The sequence below is a fragment of the Hyperoodon ampullatus genome, assembly GCF_949752795.1.
Source record: "Hyperoodon ampullatus genome assembly, chromosome: 7".
NCBI lineage: Eukaryota > Metazoa > Chordata > Mammalia > Artiodactyla > Ziphiidae > Hyperoodon > Hyperoodon ampullatus.
In genome coordinates this window covers 57413406-57427150 of record NC_136920.1, presented here as the reverse complement: position 1 = coordinate 57427150, position 13745 = coordinate 57413406, and the positions used below count along the sequence as shown (strand labels likewise).

Here is a 13745-nt window from a genome sequence, read left to right as displayed (position 1 = left end):
TGGGCGAAGCCCTTCCTCCGCTTCCTTTGTGCCCTTCTTTTCCTACCTTTAAAAAGTCACCAGAGCCTTGGGCTGGGCCCACTTCTCTTTCCATTCTGACACTGTCCCTGAGGGAGCTCAGCCTCCCCATGTGGGGCTGACCCCCACACCTTGTTTCCAGGCAGCTCTCTTCTTCAGAGGGGGAGCCCTGGTAGCCAATGACTTTCTGGATATTTGCCCCTGGATGTTGCCCATCTCAGAGAGATCACCATCTACCTGGCCCTTGGGAATGTGTGTGCCATGGCACTAGGTGTGTGGGTCAGAGGGAGAACTGAAAGGAGGGGCGCGGTGTCCGTACACAATACTTCTTTAGCCTCAGCGTGGTCTTTTCTTATCTGCAGGGCCCTATTAGAATTCATATGGCAGCAATCTCTGTGTTGGGTGGGCCAGGAAGAATCCTCATAGTGTGTGTGTGTGTGTGTGTGTGTGTGTGTGTGTGTGTTTATAGAGGTGGCTTGTGGGACAGAAAACACTCGTGCTGTTGAGAGTGGGGTGAGGAAGCAGGACTGGGGCCTGTTGCTCAGAAAACTGCACCATTTGGAAGTCATCAGTACTTCCTGTGATTTCTCTGTTAGAACGAAGCTGAGCTTCTTTAAAAAGAGACGTTTAAAAAAGAGACCTTTAAAAGGGGTTAGTGTTCTTAATGGGTCTCAAATGTCTTAAAGGGGTAGGAGTGTTCCTTGGGAGCCAGCTTTGGTGGGGTCAACAGGTGGAGCTCTCCCCACACCCCCAGGCCCCTGAGGGCTCTGGGTTTTAAAGGGGAGACTACTGTGATCCACACCAGTGGGATCCTAACAGGACCCATCTCTGAGCAAGGCTGAGCCTTAGCCCCCAGCCTTCTTCCCAGTAACACGCTCACAGCCTACAGGACTGACCCCCTGACTCCCTCCCTGAGGTCCTGGGGTTCAGAAAACTGGTCACCCCTCCCTGGTCTCCGTTGTATGCCCCAGAGGCCTGCTACACCCTTTGGTCAGGCCCTCATGAAAATCAGGTTTCTTTCATTCAAGGACTTCCAGAGGGGGCTTACCCTGGCCCTCCCAGCCACATCCATGATACCCCTTCCTACCCCCGCTGCCTGGGCTGTCTCTACTTCATAGCCACTTTCTCTGAGAAGCCTTCCTGGATGCCCCTACTAGATTTTCTTTCTTCACTGTCCTCTCAACGCCAGGCCTTTAGTTGTCCTAGGGCCTCATCCCACGCCACCTTTTATTGTCATAGTACTGGGACTTCTGTACCACAGTGACCTCATGCCCAGCACTGAGCGAGGCACAAAGTGAGTGCTAAGGACAAGTCACTTGCAGGCATGAATGAGTGGGGGACTTCAGGCATTGTTTTTAAAACCCTGGCTGAGCTGTCCTGGATACTGAATGAGGACCAGCAAATGTTAGGTTCTGCCCTCATGAGTGTCCTGGGACTCTTCTGATTGGAGGCCTGGTTTACTCAAGAAGCATGACCTCTGGATGATCTTTAGGACTGAGCCCTTGGCAAACAACTGTCATCCAGGATTATCCTGGGCCAGCTGGGTCTCTGCTCCTGTTTCCTCTGCAGGTTTCAACTCTGAACAGTCCAGGGCTCAGCTTGCTGCAGTTTGGTACCTGTTTGGTACCTAGGCTTTCATGGAAACTGACCTGTGAAATAATAGAGCTCTTAAAACCCTTGAAATTTCCTAGGCTCTAGCAGTGTCTTTTGTTATAATGAGGGGACTCTTCGTGGCTTCTGGATCACTTCAGGATGGGGACTGGTCACCAGAAAGACCAAGTCACAATTAGAAGCTTGGAATTTTCAGCCCCACCTTCCATCCTCTGGGAAGGGGAGAGGGGCTGGAGATTGAGTTAATGATTGATTATGCCAGCATGATGAAACCTTCATAAAAATCCCCAAAGTTTGAGGTTCGGAGAGCTTCTGGGTTGCTGGAGGCACTGGCAGGGTGGTGTACTTGGCAAGAGCAGGGGAGCTCCGTGCCCCTTCCCCTATACCTTACCCTATGCATCTCTTCCATCTGGATGTATTCTTTATCCTTTGAGGATAAATCAGTAAACATAAGTACGTGTTTCCCAGAGTTCTATGAGCCATTCTAGCACATTATTGAACCCAAGCAGGGGGTTGTGGGAATGCTGATTTATAGCAAGTCAGTCAGAAGTACAAGCGATAGCCTGGGAGTTGTAATTGGCATCTGAAGTTGGAGGGGTCAGGGGGACAGTCCTGTGGGACTGAGCCCTTCACCTGTGGGAGCTGACGCTGTCTCTAGGTAGATAACGTCAGAATTGATTTCAATGTAGGGCCCCCCAGTTGGTGTTAGATAATTGTTTGATGTGAGGGACCTCCTCCACCCACCCCCCACCACCACCTCTGGTGTCAGAACTGAAGTGCGGTCATAGTGTGAGAGTAAAAGGGAAACACGTGTGTCCCGCCCACACCCTCACGATGGGGTCCTGTCCTCAGTCTCCAAGCAACTCCCACCCACTCCCATCTCATGCTGACAGCTCACAGGAGCTGGGAATTTCTCAGATGGCCCGGATGGATGAATGCAGAGCCCTGCATGCCCACCCTCAAATGTGCATGGCGCGCGCACCCACACACACACACACACACACTCTCTCTCTCTCTCTCAAATGAAGCCAGACAGGGAGAGAGACACTGCTGAGCCAGAGGGACAAGTTTTATTAGATTCCAGCAAGACTATACAATACGTGTTTCATGCAGATTAAATAAGTGTCTTTGCTGCCCCTGAGAGGGAGCACTTTCATTGCCAGCTCCTTCTTTGGCATGTCGAGGGGTGAGTGTCAAGGAGAACTGTCAACATATTCTGCATAGGGGACAGTTGGGATCATGACTGGGGGTGGAGGTGATACAGTGGGCAGCTGAGGGCTCCTGAGACCTTGAATCTTCAGAGGCTCAGGGACCACAGGACCTTGGTCCTTTGCTGGTGGTAGCACCAGAGGACCTTGATCTTTCAGAGGCACTGGGGGTATAGGAACTTGATTCTTCACAGGCTCAGGGACCACAGGACCTTGATTCTTAGGAGGCTCTGGGATCACGGGGCCTTGATCCTTGACTAGTTCTGGACCTTGATTCTTTACAGGTGCTGCAATTACAGAATCGTGATCCTTTAGAAGCTCTGGGGCCCCTCCACCTTGATCTTTGACTGGCTCTGGGACCACTAAACCTTGATTCTTTACAGACTCAGAGAGCACAGAACCTTCATTCTTCACAGGTGCTATGACCATGGCACTTTGATCCTGCAGTTGCTCTGGGACCATAGGACCTTGATCCTTGACAGGTGCTGGGGTCACGGGGCCTTGATCCTTCAGAAGCTCTGGTACCACGGAACCTTGATCTTTAACTCTTGCTGGAACCATAGGACTTTGATTCTCTAGAGGCACTGGGGCCAAGGAATCTTGATCCTTGACTGGTGCTGAGATCACAGAACCTCCACTCTTTAAAGGCTCAGGGACCACGTGATCTTGATCCTTAACTGATGCAGGGACTATGGGACCTAGATCCTTCAGAGACCCTGGGACCACAGGAGCTTGATCCTTCAGAGGCTCTGGGACTGTGGGGTCTTGACCCTTTGAAGGCTTTTGGATCACAGGACCTTGATCTTTCAGAAGCCCAGGGCCCACGGGACCTTGATCTTTGTCTGGCTCTGTGGTTACAGGACCTTGACGCTTACGTGAATCACTGGTGGGTTCGACCTGGTTCCTGCAGAGGAGAGAGAGGTGGTCACTGTGAGGGCCATCGCTCAGGCCAGGGACAGGGCAGAGCACAGATTGCCTGATAAGTCTTGGCCTAGTGGAGCCTGGGCAGGGCAGCTCTTGCTGGAGAGTCAGGAGGAGAACCTGACCTCCACGTCCTTAGTACAGAATGTGGGGCGGGGTGAGGAACAAGCTTGGGAATTGGTCATTCAATGTGCTTGCCAATTGATTATAACCTGCGCGTGGCATGGAGGGCAGCCCCCGGGTGACAGCGGCAGTACCGTAGAGGAACTCAGAGTCCTCCAGTGAGCACCCTAGCAGCCTGTCCACCCCACACTCCACAGGCCACGCTTCCTTCCTCCAGAATATCTGGGCCCATCCTGGGGGCCCATCTTAGCTATCCTCTCAGAGGACCCTACAGGCTAGGGTGCTCCTGTTCTCAGGGCCTTCCCAGACCCCTTCCCTCCCCAACCCCCTAGTTAAGTGCTGAGTGGGGAGGGGCAAAGGGTCCAAGGCATGCATGAAAGAAAGCGGGAATGTTCCTCTTCCCCACCTCCCTTAAAAGGGAAAACGTAAAAAGGTATTTTATCACTAACATTGTTTACAACAGCCAGCCGGCCGGGGTGACAATAAAAAGCAGACCAGCTTTTAATTGGTTTTATTATTGCTTTTAAATGCTCTATAAACAGTGCTCCCCATTGTCGCCTGTATCGCATTCGGTAGGTGACTGGCTGGGACCCCCCGTTCAGGCAGTGAAGAGGCCCCGCTCCCCTCGCTCCGTCCCCACTCTGGCTCCCTCTACTCTCCCTGGGCCCTTGCCCTCACTTATTCCAAGGCTCTGGGGCTGATTTCCCAGCAACCAAGAGTCCAGGCCTCTCATCAGAACCCTCACAGGCTGCTCCACCTGCCTCACCGTGGACCCCCGGTGCCCACCCACATCATGGAGAGCAGGTGACATCACTGACACCAAGGGCAAACGTTGCCACACTCAGACCACCCCAGTCAAGATGAGAGCGCACCCTCCTGCCCTGCAGGCTGGGCTCAGCCAGTGTCACAAGCCTATGCACACTTACAGCACATTCTACTTTCCAAATCACTTCTTTCCAAAGCTCATTTCAGCAACCCAGCAATCCTGTGAAGCTCGAAGGGAGGATTTATTACCCTTACTTGTATGATATACAGATGAAGAAACTGAGGTCGAGTGGGCAAGTGATATGGGAAGTGAGGGCACCTGCATGGACTGTAAAGTCTGGGTCTTTCCACTCCTGGGGCCTGTGCTCCTTCCCTTATAGCACCTGCCACATAGTAGGTGCTCAATCTTGGTTGCTATTACTACTCTTTTACACATTGCAGTCAAGTCTTTATGCTTAAAATCACTTCAGTCAGTGTTTTAACAGTTCTTATAGTTTAAAGCTGGTCCAGTAAGACTTCTACTTGGTAACACTTTCTTAGCTCATTATGGTTTCGTCTCTCTGGGTCCCAAGTGTGTCATCTATTTCATTGGGTAAAATGATATTTACTCAGAAATTTATGATGGTTAGAAATTATGTACATAGAACACCTTGTACCATATTACTATGTAATATTATAATTATTTTTCTATTTACTTACACACATCTGGACTATTTTTATTCTGACATGTCATCCTGATCCAGAAGCTTTTTACTATATTTAGCACCTTGAGCGCCTAGGAACTGACATCTCTCAGCAGAGTACACAGTGCCACAGGCAGCCTGTCCGTCCAGTCCCTCTTGACATCTCTGAGCATCACAGTGGACAGAGAGGGGCTGGGGTGGCTCGCTGGTTCAGCACAACACAGAGCACAGCTGCCCTGGCCACATGAACTCAGCTGGCTGCCATCAGTAGGACCTTAGTGTCTGTGGAGGGAGCCAGGCAAGGCCACGAAAAACATGCAGAATCCAAGGATGGCATTAAAATACCTCTAATACCTGGTGGTTGGCCGGAAAGGAAAAATAAAAACCTAATTCAGAATAGAATCCAGCAGGACACTGATTAGATGAATCCTATCTGGGAGTGAACAACTTGGGTAGAGTCCCCCTGAAAGGGGTGATGAAGCTGAGACAGGAGACAAAAGAGGTGACCAGGGCTTAACTTGATTTCAGGAGCTTGGGTTGCAAAACCTATCCCATTGGCAGGACATGGATTCAGTGTCCCATTGGCAGGACATGGACTCAGTATCCCCTGCTGGCATGGAGATTTAAAAAAGGGCCAGGCCCACAGCATGGGGTGCAAAGTATATTTTCCCGATGTTTGTGGCACTGGCTCCCACGCCCTGCCTCATTTTTCTGCTTAATGAGCATTCTCAGCCAGCTGTGAACTAACCTTAAATTTGCTCAGATATACACCCCTATGTTGCTCTGGTTAGTAAACTTGTTTCCTTAGTAAGTAAGTGTCTTTAATCATGCAAAGTTTTAGAAAAAAAGATTAGAAATGATAAATTAAATCAAATCTATATATTACCTTTTTTGGGTATTAAATTTAGGAAAAATCTGTGTAGATTTAGCTTGAAAGTATTTGTAATGTTTAAAACAATTTGGCATATTATACCTAACAGATTAGCTTTGTAATTCCAATATAAAAGGTGTAATTTAATAATTAATTTAGACTTGATTTTAAGTTGAAATATATAAGTTAACTGTCCTGAAGCTCTCATACTGTAAAGAAGCCAAGTCTGGACTTTTGGAAAAGCCACTTGGAAAGGCCATGTAGAGAGAGCAAGAGGTACCCAGCCAGCTCCCAGCTGCTCTAACCCCCAGGCGTTGAACTCACCCCAGTTGATACACTGGAAATTTTAGGCAAGGTCGTGTGGCTGACAGGGTCTTGGTGCTCTGGCAGGGTGTCAGGCCTATGCCTCTGAGGTGGGGGAGCCAAGTTCAGGTCATTGGTCCACCAGAGTCCTCCCAGCTCCATGTAACATCAAATGACAAAAGCTTCCCCAGAGATTTCCATCTCAATGCTGAGACCCAGCTCCACTCAATGACCAGCAAGCTACAGTGCTGGACACCCCATGCCAAACAACTAGCAAGACAGGAACACAACCCCACCCATTAGCAGAGAGGTTGCCTAAAATCAGAATAAGGTCACAGACAACCCAAAATGCACCACCGGACATGGTCCTGCTCACCAGAAAGATCCAGCCTCATCCACCAGAACACAGGCACCAGACCCTCCACCAGGAAACCTACACAACCCACTGAACCAACCTTAGCCGCTGAGGGCAGACACCAAAAACAGTGGGAACACAAACCTTCAGACTGCGAAAAGGAGACCCCAAACACAGTAAGTTAAGCAAAATGAGAAGTCAGAGAAACACAGAGCAGATGAAGGAGCAAGGTAAAAACCCACCAGACCAAACAAATGAAGAGGAAATAGGCAGTCTACCTGAAAAAGAATTCAGAGTAATGAGAGTAAAGATGATCCAAAATCCTGGAAATAGAATGGAGAAAATATAAGAAACATTTAACAAGGACCTAGAAGAACTAAAGAGCAAACAAACAATGATGAACAAAACAATAAATGAAATTAAAAATTCTCTAGAAGGAATCAATAGCACAATAACTGAGGAAGAAGAATGGATAAGTGACCTGGAAGATAAAATAGTGGAAATAACTACTGCAGAGCAGAATAACGAAAAAAGAATGAAAAGAATTGAGGACAGTCTTAGAGATTTCTGGGACAACATTAAACTCACTGACATTCAAATTATAGGGGTCCCAGAGAAGAATAAGAGAAAAAGAAAAGGACTGAGAAAATATTTGAAGAGATTATAGTTGAAAACTTCCCTAATATGGGAAAGAAAATAGTTAATCAAGTCCAGGAAGTGCAGAGAGTCCTATACAGGATAAATCCAAGGAGAAACACACCAAGACACATATTAATCAAACTATAAACCATTAAATACAAAGAAAAAATATTAAAAGCAGCAAAGGAAAAACAACAAATAACATGCAAGGGAATCCCCATAAGGTTAACAGCTGATCTTTCAGCAGAAACTCTGCAAGCCAGAAGGGACTGGCATGACATATTTAAAGTGATGAAAGGGAAGAGCCTACAACCAAGATTACTCTACCCAGCGAGGATCTCATTCACATTAAACAGAGAAATTAAAAACTTTACAGACAAGCAAAAGCTAAGAGAATTCAGCACCACCAAACCAGCTTTACAACAAATGCTAAAGGAACTTCTCTAGACAGGAAACACGAGAAGGAAAAGATCTACAATAACAAACTCAAAACAATTAAGAAAATGGTAATAGGAACATACATATCAATAATTACCTTAAATGTAAATGGATTAAATGCTCCCATCAAAAGACATAGACTGGCTGAATGGATACAAAAACAAGACCCATATATATGCTGTCTAAAAGAGCACTTCAGACTTAGGGACACATACAGACTGAAAGTGGGGGGAAAAAGATATTCCATGTAAATGGAAATCAAAAGAAAGCTGGAGTAGTAAGTCTCATATCAGACAAAATAGACTTTAAAATAAAAACTATTACAAGAGACAAAGAAGGACACTACAGAGTATTCAAGGGATCAATCCAAGAAGAAGAAGATATAACAGTTGTAAATATTTATGCACCTGACATAGGAGCACATCAATACATAAGGAAACACGCTAACAGCTGTAAAAGGGGAAATCGACAGTAACACAATCATAGTAGGGGACTTTAACACTCCACTTTCACCAATGGATAGATCATCTAAAATGAAAATAAATAAGGAAACACAAGCTTTAAATGACACATTAAACAAGATGGACTTAATTGATATTTATAGGACATTCCATCCAAAAACAGCAGAATACACTTTCTTAAATGCTCATGGAACATTCTCCAGGATAGATCATATCTTGGGTCACATATCAAGCCTTGGTAAATTTAAGAAAATTGAAAGTATCTTTTCCGACCACAACGCCATGAGACTAGATATCAATTACAGGAAAAAACTGTAAAAAATACAAACACATGGAGGCTACACAGTATGCTACGAAATAACCAAGAGATCACTGAAGAAATCAAAGAGGAAATCAAAAAATACCTAGAAACAAATGGCAATGAAAACACGACGACCCAAACCTATGGGATGCAGCAAAAGCAGTTCTAAGAGGGAAGTTCATAGGAATACAATCCTACCTCAAGAAATAAGAAACATCTCAAATAAACAACCTAACCTTACACCTAAAGCAATTAGAGAAAGAACAAAAAACCTCCGAAGTTAGCAGAAGGAAAGAAATCATAAAGATCAGATCAGAAATGAATGAAAAAGAAATTAAGGAAACAATAGCAAAGATCAATAAAACTAAAAGCTGGTTCTTTGAGAAGATAAAAAATATTGCTACACCATTAGCCAGACTCATCAAGAAAAAAAGGGAGAAGATTCAAATCAATAGAATTAGAAACGAAAAAGAAGAAGTAACAACTGACACTGCAGAAATACAAAGGATCATGAGAGATTACTACAAGCAACTATATGCCAATAAAATGGACAACCTGGAAGAAATGGACAAACTCTTAGAAAAGCACAACTTTCTGAGACTGAACCAGGAAGAAATAGAAAATATAAACAGACCAATCACAAGTGTAGAAATTGAGACTGTAATTAAAAATCTTCAAACAAACAAAAGGCCAGGACCACATGGCTTCACAGGCAAATTCTATCAAACATTTAGAGAAGAGCTAACACCTATCCTTCTCAAACTCTTCCAAAATATAGCAGAGGGAGGAATACTCCCAAACTCTTTCTACGAGGTCACCATCACCATGATACCAAAACCAGACAAAGATGTCACAAAGAAAGAAAACTGCAGGCCAATATCACTGATGACCATAGATGCAAAAATCCTCAACAAAGTATGAGCAAACAGAATCCAACAGCACATTAAAAGGAGCATACACCATGATCAAGTGGGGTTTATCCCAGGAATGCAAGGATTCTTCAATATACACAAATCAATCAATGTGATACACCATATTAACAAATTGAAGGAGAAAAACCATATGATCATCTCAATAGATGCAGAAAAAGCTTTTGAGAAAATTCATCACCCATTTATGATAAAAAAAAAAAACTCTCCAGAAAATAAGCATAGAGGGAACTTACCTGAACATAATAAAGGCCATATATGACAAACCCACAGCCAACATCGTCCTCAATGGTGAAAAACTGAAACCATTTCTACTAAGATCAGGAACAAGACAAGGTTGTCCACTCTCACCACTATTATTCAACATAGTTTTGGAAACTTTAGCCACAGCAATTAGAGAAGAAAAAGAAATAAAAAGAATCCAAATCAGAAAAGAAGTAAAGCTGTCACTGTTTGCAGATGACATGATACTATGCATAGAGAATCCTAAAGATGCTACCAGAAAACTACTAGAGCTAATCAATGAACTTGGTAAAGTAGCAGGATACAAAATTAATGCACAGAAATATCTTGCATTCCTATACACTAATGATGAAAAATCTGAAAGAGAAATTAAGGAAACACTCCAGTTTACCACTGCAACAAAAAGAATAAAATACCTAGGAATAAACCTACTTAAGGAGACAAAAGACCTGTATGCAGAAAACTATAAGACACTGCTGAAAGAAATTAAAGATGATACAAACAGATGGAGAGATATACCAAGTTCTTTGATTGGAAGAATCAACATTGTGAAAATGACTATACTACTGAAAGTAATCTACAGATTCAATGCAATCCCTATCAAACTACCACTGGCATTTTTCACAGAACTAGAACAAAAAATTTCACAATTTGTATGGAAACACAAAAGACCCCGAATTGCCAAAGCAATCTTGAGAAAGAAAAACAGAGCTGGAGGAATCAGGCTCCCTGACTTCAGACTATACTACAAAGCTACAGTAATCAAGGCAGTATGGTACAGGCACAAAAACAGAAAGATAGATCAATGGAACAGGATAGAAATCCCAGAGATAAACCCACGCACATATGGTCACCTTATTTTTGATAAAGGAGGCAAGAATATACAATGGAGAAAAGACAGCCTCTTCAATAAGTGGTGTTGGGAAAACTGGACAGCTACATGTAAAAGAATGAAATTAGAACACTCCCTAACACTATACACGAAAATAAACTCAAAATGGATCAAAGACCTAAATGTAAGGCCAGACACTATATAACTCTAAGAGGAAAACATAGGCATTAACACTCTATGACATAAATGACAGCAACATCCTTTTCGACACACCTCTTAGAGATATGGAAATAAAAACAAAAATAAACAAATGGGACCTAATGAAACCTAAAACCTTTTGCACAGCAAAGGAAACCATAAACAAGACGAAAAGACTACCCTCAGAACGGGAGAAAATATTTGCAAATAAAGCAACTGACAAAGGATTAATCTCCAAAATTTACAAGCAGCTCATGCAGCTCAATATCAAAAAAACAAACAACCCAATCCAAAAATGGGCAGAAGACCTAAATAGACATTTCTCCAAAGAAGATATACAGATTGCCAGCAAACACATGAAAGGATGCTCAACATCACTAATCATTAGAGAACTGCACATCAAAACTACAAGGAGGTATCACCTCACACCAGTCAGAATGGCCATCATCAAAAAATTTACAAACAATAAATGCTGGAGAGGGTGTGGAGAAAAGGGAACCCTCTTGCACTGTTGTTGGGAATGTAAATTGATACAGCCACTATGGAGAACAGTACGGAGGTTCCTTAAAAAACTAAAAATAAAACTATCATACGACCCAGCAATCCCACTACTGGGCATATACCCTGAGAAAACCATAATTCAAAAAGAGTCATGTACCACAATGTTCATTGCAGCTCTATTTACAATAGCCAGGACATGGAAGCAACCTAAGTGTCCATCAACAGATGAATGGGTAAAGAAGATGTGGAACATATATACAATGGAATATTACTCAGCCATAAAAAGAAACGAAATTTTGTTATTCGTAGTGAGGTGGATGGACCTAGAGTCTGTCATACAGAGTGAAGTAAGTCAGAAAGAGAAAAACAAATACCGTATGCTAACACATATATATGGAATCTTAAAAAAATGGTTCTGAAGAAACTAGGGACAGGACAGAATAAAGACACAGATGTAGAGAATGGACTTGAGGACATGGGGAGGGGGAAGGGTAAGCTGGCATGAAGTGAGAAAGTGGCATGGACATATATACACCACCAAGTGTGCAATAGATAGCTAGTGGGAAGCAGCCGCATAGCACAGGGAGCTCAGCTGGGTGCTTTGTGACCACTTAGAAGGGTGGGATAGGGGTGGTGGGAGGGAGACGCAAGAGGGAGGAGATATGGGGATGTATGTATATGTATAGCTGATTCACTTTGTTATAAAGCAGAAACTAACACACCATTGTAAAACAATTATACTCCAATAAAGATGTTGAAAAAAAAGAAAGATATAAGAAAATTTTATAAATTTTGTAAACAATGATGGAACTTTTATTACAACCCAATAGTAAACATATTTTTAATCTTAGTTTACTTTAAATTACTTACAATTTAATTAAAAATATTTAGGGGAATGGAATTAAGTTATAAAATCCTCCTTAAAAGAGTTCGTTAAATTTTACTAGATTTTTCAGTTTGTTACTTTTATAAATTAAGGTTCTGTTTTTAAAACGAATGCAGCCTTGGTTGGTTTTCCTGTGAACAAAACCACCCTCAAGGGCAACATAAAACTCTCATTGACACTGAGTGGCCATCACTTCATTCCATGGTGGCCTGCCAGGCTCCCCATCTGTAAAATGTCCCACCACTCACAGTGCCATCTGTGTGAATGAGACAGAGCCACTCCCCCAGGGTGGAAGCTGATGCGTGTTAGGTGAGTGGAGATGGGCTGGGTTCAGCTCCACTCAGCCCACAGGCCAGCTGCCCAGGGGCCCAGCCCAACCTGCACAACTGAGTCTGAGTCTGGTGCCTTGAGCCAGCTGCAGATCTTCTCAAGACAGCATACGAGACAGGCTCCTTTCACCTCCCAGCCTGTGTACCCTCTTAGAAACTAGAACGGCCTGCTGGCTTTCTCTTGGTTTCTGTGCTGCTAATTGCCTGCCAGACCTTGGGCAATTACTCAACCACAATAGACCTCAGTTTCCTCATCTGTAAAATGAGGATAGCAATACAAATGTCAGGGACAATTATGACAGAGGATTAGATGATCCTGTTGGGCAGCGATCTGAAATGATAATTTGTGACATCTATAGAGTGCTTTTGTGCCTTACGTGAATAAGTCCATAACCATAATAACTGTGTAAGAGTTTATCAGATGATCACACGCTCATTACTTTAGCTCACTGGAGCCTCCTGGAAGCCCCGGAAGAAGGCAGGGAAGGTAGTGGACAGCTCTGCAGCCTCACCCTCCTGCACTGTCCTCTGGCCACCCCATGCTGCTGTTTTGTTTCTTTTTGTTTCTGCTGCCTGGATTGCCCTCTTTAACCCACTTTTCCTGTCTGTCCCTGATGGCTTGGCTTGGATCCCTCCTTCTTACAAGGTCTTCCTGGATGCACCTCTCCAAATTAGTTTTGTCTGTATCTCCCTTGCAGCACCATTTTACAGTCTCTCCCCACATTCATAGATACCCTAATCGCATGTCAGTTTTCCCCCCATTCGACTGTGAATTCCCTGAAGGCAGGGGCCATCCACCTGGCCTGCAGCCCCAATGCTCAGCACAGTACCTGGAACAAAGAAGGTCAAACAGAAAGATTGACAAATTATTGTTGCTGAAACCTGCTACATCATCTATCCCATGGCCCCAGCCAGAAACTCAGCGTCATCCTAGATACTTTCGACTCCCTCAAAACCTTCACCCAATCCATCAGGAACCATCTGTTCCGGCTCCTAACATTTATTTCCTGAATATTCACATTTCTTTCCCTCCCTCCCTTCCCCTACCAGCTGTGCCATCATCTCTGTGGACCACTGTCACAGTCCCCTAACTGGTATCCCTGGCCCCTCTTCCAATCCATTCTTCACAC

General features: G+C 44.2%; 1 protein-coding gene across 1 annotated transcript in view; it reads right to left on the bottom strand.

Moving 5' to 3' along the window:
- Positions 1–2822: 2822 nt before the first annotated feature.
- Positions 2823–13745, bottom strand: part of MAP6 (microtubule associated protein 6) — a gene marked incomplete at both ends in the record, with an annotated part of 88190 nt that continues 77267 nt past the window's right edge. The window contains one exon of the mRNA XM_079708142.1: positions 2823–3741. Coding sequence (XP_079564268.1) covers positions 2823–3741 — 919 coding nt within the window. The remainder of the gene's footprint in view (positions 3742–13745) is intronic.